General features: G+C 38.2%; 2 protein-coding genes across 2 annotated transcripts in view; one reads left to right on the forward strand and one right to left on the reverse strand.

Moving 5' to 3' along the window:
* Positions 1–2,639, forward strand: part of smc5 (structural maintenance of chromosomes 5) — a 17,261-nt gene extending 14,622 nt beyond the window's left edge. Inside the window, exons 22-24 of the mRNA XM_032521178.1 lie at positions 160–339; positions 1,362–1,457; positions 1,985–2,639. Of these exons, the coding sequence (XP_032377069.1) occupies positions 160–339; positions 1,362–1,457; positions 1,985–2,119 (411 nt within the window). The 3' untranslated portion in view covers positions 2,120–2,639. The remainder of the gene's footprint in view (positions 1–159; positions 340–1,361; positions 1,458–1,984) is intronic.
* Positions 2,640–3,445: 806 nt separating this feature from the next.
* The window catches only part of cfap276 (cilia and flagella associated protein 276), a 2,213-nt gene continuing 1,074 nt past the window's right edge, over positions 3,446–4,584 (reverse strand). The window contains exons 2-5 of the mRNA XM_032521833.1: positions 4,209–4,325; positions 3,992–4,107; positions 3,777–3,886; positions 3,446–3,569 (exon numbers count right to left, since the gene is read on the reverse strand). Coding sequence (XP_032377724.1) covers positions 3,784–3,886; positions 3,992–4,107; positions 4,209–4,325 — 336 coding nt within the window. The 3' untranslated portion in view covers positions 3,446–3,569; positions 3,777–3,783. The remainder of the gene's footprint in view (positions 3,570–3,776; positions 3,887–3,991; positions 4,108–4,208; positions 4,326–4,584) is intronic.

A 4,584-nucleotide genomic window follows, 5' to 3' on the forward strand; every position in this document is an offset into this window, starting at 1 on the left:
CACACACACACACAGACATATATCACATAAGATGTAGTGTGTAGTGTAGATGTGGTGTATGTATTCCTGTAAAGCTCTAATATATCTTATGGTCATTGTTTTGGTTCAGGCAATAAGAATTAGACGTATTACCCCATTAAATGCTGCCTTTCATTGCAGGAGGAGTATGACAAGTATGGGATCCGAATTAGGGTGAAGTTCCACAGCAGCACTCAGCTCCACGAGCTGACAGCTTACCATCAGAGCGGTGGAGAGCGCAGCGTCTCCACAATGCTCTACCTCATGGCCCTGCAGGAGCTCAACCGCTGCCCCTTCAGAGTGGTGGACGAGATCAACCAGGTAGTGCTCTCTCACACACGTTTTCATGTCGGTTTGTTCTGTCCTCTGAAGATTTTGCAGGTTTCCTAATGATTAAACAAAGTGAGTTTTCTCTTCACGAAAATAATTTTGTTAGTAAAGCAGTTAGTCTGGATGAACGGAAGTACATTTCCAGGATTTACCATGCCATCCGGTACTTGAATGTCAGGCCCTCGCTTTCTGCTCTGTGTTGCCATTCTCAAAATCCCTTCGCTAACAACAAATGAAACAACAAAACAAATTCCGAGCTAGCAAGCTACACCCTGAAAATGGAAGGTTTTGTGGAAAATTTGGATCGTGCAATAAGGAAGACCTCCTTGGTTCTTTTAGTGAATGATTGTAAAGATTTACAAAGAATATGTTTACCACATTTACTATCTAACTGGGACGTTTTGGAACCAAATGGAGAGGATTGCTAGGGACGAAGTATACACAGCGATACACTGGTAAGAGCAAATTCTGTTAAACCATGTATCAAGCTAATTTAAATAGTTCATGCTACTGTATTGTGTGAAGAGTTAACTTCATTTAATATTTTCCATGGCTTTATGTGGTCTTTTGCGGGGTGCACAGGTTCCACCAAAACATGTTCCTTTCAGAGATTAGCAAAAACATCGGCGCTGCGTCCGGGCCTTAGCGATTGGGATTGGTTTAAAGAAGTGAAAACAACGCAGAGCAATTTTTCCTCCTATCCCAGAATGTATGTGTGGTGTAGCCAAACCTTACTCCCCAGCACTGTCAAAATCAGTCTGGCAATGTGCGACTACGCACCAGATAATTTGTCACTTTTTTTACTCATACATCCTGGAAACAAGCATCCACACAGACAAATAGAGTTTATAAATAAACTGTTATCAAAGAATTTTTAAAGTGAGTAAAGAGTGTAACTAATTGATTCCTATTTTTTAGTTATTATTTAATTAGTCTACAGGCATTAATGCAAAAGTCAGTTGCCTCCTGCTTACTTATGTGGCTACAACGGAGACTTTCTCTCTTTTGTGTAGGGAATGGATCCTGTGAATGAGAGAAGAGTCTTTGACATTGTGGTCCGCACGGCCTGCAAAGAGACAACGTCCCAGTACTTCTTCATAACACCCAAAGTGAGTGTTTGAGACGTCTAATGAGTGTGCTCTGATGTTAACACTCATTGAGTGTTTGTGTACATCTACTGTGTATTCTGCATAAGTGGCTATAATACATTTTTTATATAACCAATGGCTCAATACTGAAAGGTGTCGCTCTTGGTGATGAGACAGAGAGAAGGTTAACCCCAACCGCTCCAGTGGAGCTGCTCAGTGGCCAGCAGATCACTGTGGTGGTACTGGGCAGCTTCCAGGTTTGAATGCGGAACTATGTGAATTTGACAGGTCGTTGTTGCAAATTAGAATTTGTTCCTAATCTATTTACTGTACTTGGATAAATAAAGGTTAAAAAAAAAAAAAAACACAGCAGAGCATTTAGCAGCTGAAGAGCCAGATATTTCCCTCAGGAGCTGGTGGAAACCATAAACGGAGTTGAAAGTAAAATGTTTTATTTTAATCTGTTAATCCGCTGTATTATGCAACCCACACGTCTCTGTGCTCTTCGTTTTTTCCTGAACCTTTTCTCCTCTGGTGTTTGTCTTCAGCTGCTGCAGAATCTTCAGTACGCTGAGAAGATGACGGTCCTTTGTGTCCATAACGGCGGCCAAATGCTTCCGCCCAACCAATGGGACGAGAAGGCTTTCATCAGACGATGTCTCGAAAGAAAAGCCAGGGCATGAAACCCCTGTCTGATCTGTCCTGCCTGATTTCATTCAATTTCCAGTTCAGCGAGTTCAAAATATACAACTGTAAAAAATAACTTTTATCATTTATTTTAGATAGAATATACTATATAAACCTTGGAAAGAGAAGATTTGAATTACTCTGAAAGGGTCATCCAACAGATGTACAGAAAATAATAATATTGCATTGAGAATATTGTTTTCTCATTTGCCCAGGTTTTCTATTTATGCAGCAACCGTTTGTTCTTTTGATCATACAAACCATGTACTGTTCCTCTGTTAACAGTTCACATGGAAGGTTTTTATTTTTTTATTTTTACATTTTAATAAAATATTCTGCTGTTTGTGTTCTAAATGGGTATTTAACATTTATAGATTACTGATATTTATAAATATCTGATGGTATGCTTTGCTTGAATACTGCTTCAGTATGAAATGCAGTATGAGGTAGGTAATTATATTTTCTATAAAATTCATATGAACAGTAGCTTTTGCATGCAAAAATAATTATTTTGATTGAAAATGGGAAGAATAGGGGCACATGTGTTAATGTGTGTGAAATTTGGAGGCAATCTGCACAGAAGTTAAATCTACAAACGGCACTGCTATTGTGCATTAAAAGGGAAAAAGTTACTAAGCTGTTAGTATTACTCTGCAGAAATATACCTTTTGCATCTTCATTACATATTCACTTGGCCATTTAAGCATGCTTTATTCCACCATGTAGTTTTGGTCAGTGTTGAGATTTTTGTAGTTCAAGTGATCCTGAAATCAATCTAATTTGCATGTTTTTTAACATGTTTGCATTTATCAGCATAAAGGCATCTTTTTTTCAGTGTTTTCTTCCATGAATACCTTTCAGTATTCAATTTTCTATTAGGGCTGCACAACATGAATAAAATATGCGATAAGCAATAAGTTTGTTGAATATGGCAGTACAGATATTTCTTACGACCGTAATTTCCCCACTGTGGGACAAATAAAGGTTTTTCTTATCTTATCTTGAAAAACATAAAACTGACTCAGTTCTGCATTTCGTCTGCTTTCAGTATTCTGCTAAAATACAAAAAATTGCTTGTTGAAGTCAAAACAATGTAAAAAAAAACATTGTATACAACAAATTTAACATTGAATTGAATATAAAAAGCACTACTAAAAAAGAATGCCAGTATCTTTTTAAACTAATTTCCGAGTGTCTATTGCGATATATTGTCAGTCTTTCGCAGTAATATTGCAATAACAATAAAAAAAAAAAAAACGATATATTGTGCAGCCCTATTTACTATGTCGGGCATTTGCATAAACACAGGCAGTACACAAATGCACTGAAATAACTACTTTATTTACAGAGCTTTTGGGATGTTAGCAGTTAGAGATAGTACTAAAACGTTCATGTTGAATAGAAGAAGCCACCATTCTCCTTGGTGTAACCCTTGGTTGAAAATGCCTGTGGAGGGGGAAAAAAGAGCATTGTATTGGTATTTGGGACACACCTTGCTCCACACAAAGCCAGCTTCTCCCCAGGATCAGTGGCTTTGGTTGGGGTCAGATTCTATGTCAGGAAATTGAATCAGAAGTTTTAGGATTCTTAATGTTTGTTTATCCACACAGATGCCTGCTGCAATAACGGGATCCTAATATAAATGAATCTCACCTGAGCTTCACTTAATGCTGTAAATGGAGCACCTATGTGGATCGACCCACACTCTGATCTCGTTCTCTTGTTCCTTTTCCAGCCCGTCCTCCTTTATGTTTTCCTGCTTCCTGTAAATTGAAATTTTAACTCGGTTGAATTTGACTCCTGATATGGAATTCCAACAGAATGAAGTTGTACTACCAGGCCACAAATTTAAATTTATATATACCCACCTGTGGTCCTCAGACACGGTCTCCTTCTGATATAAGATCTGATTCTTTCTCCAGAAGAAGTCCTTGTGGTGATCGTAGACGGACTTTAGTTGGAAGTCGAGGCTGTCGTTTGGACCCTGTGGTTGAGAAAAGAGTGGTACATTCAAAGTACTTTCTTTGAAATATTGTTTTGGTTTCATAAGTGAAGATCAAAATCGTGTGTCACCCTGCAGGTTACCTGATGCTCATAATGCAGAACACTCCGCCGGGAGCTGGCCAGAGTGGTTGTATCGTGGAGGCGACTCCAGGGTTCCTCTGTTTGGGCTATGTGAGTTGGTTTATCATAGGCTTTTCTCTGTGCAAAAAAGGAGAAAAAAAAAACATTATTTTGATAAACATTAGAGCACAAAATAATTTAAATACTTTTACTGATGAATATCTATTCACCATAGATTTTAATTTAAAAAAAATCCACATAATGAGCCAACAATGGCTGAGCTCAAACATGTCACACAAGCATGTTTCTTATAGTCTAGTGGTGTAGTCCAATGTAATGTAGTGGGTATACTGTATTGCATACACAGTATATTGGCCAGAATCTGCCTTTGGGGGGG

This window comes from Etheostoma spectabile, chromosome 7, assembly GCF_008692095.1.
Source record: "Etheostoma spectabile isolate EspeVRDwgs_2016 chromosome 7, UIUC_Espe_1.0, whole genome shotgun sequence".
NCBI classification, from domain to species: Eukaryota; Metazoa; Chordata; class Actinopteri; order Perciformes; family Percidae; genus Etheostoma; species Etheostoma spectabile.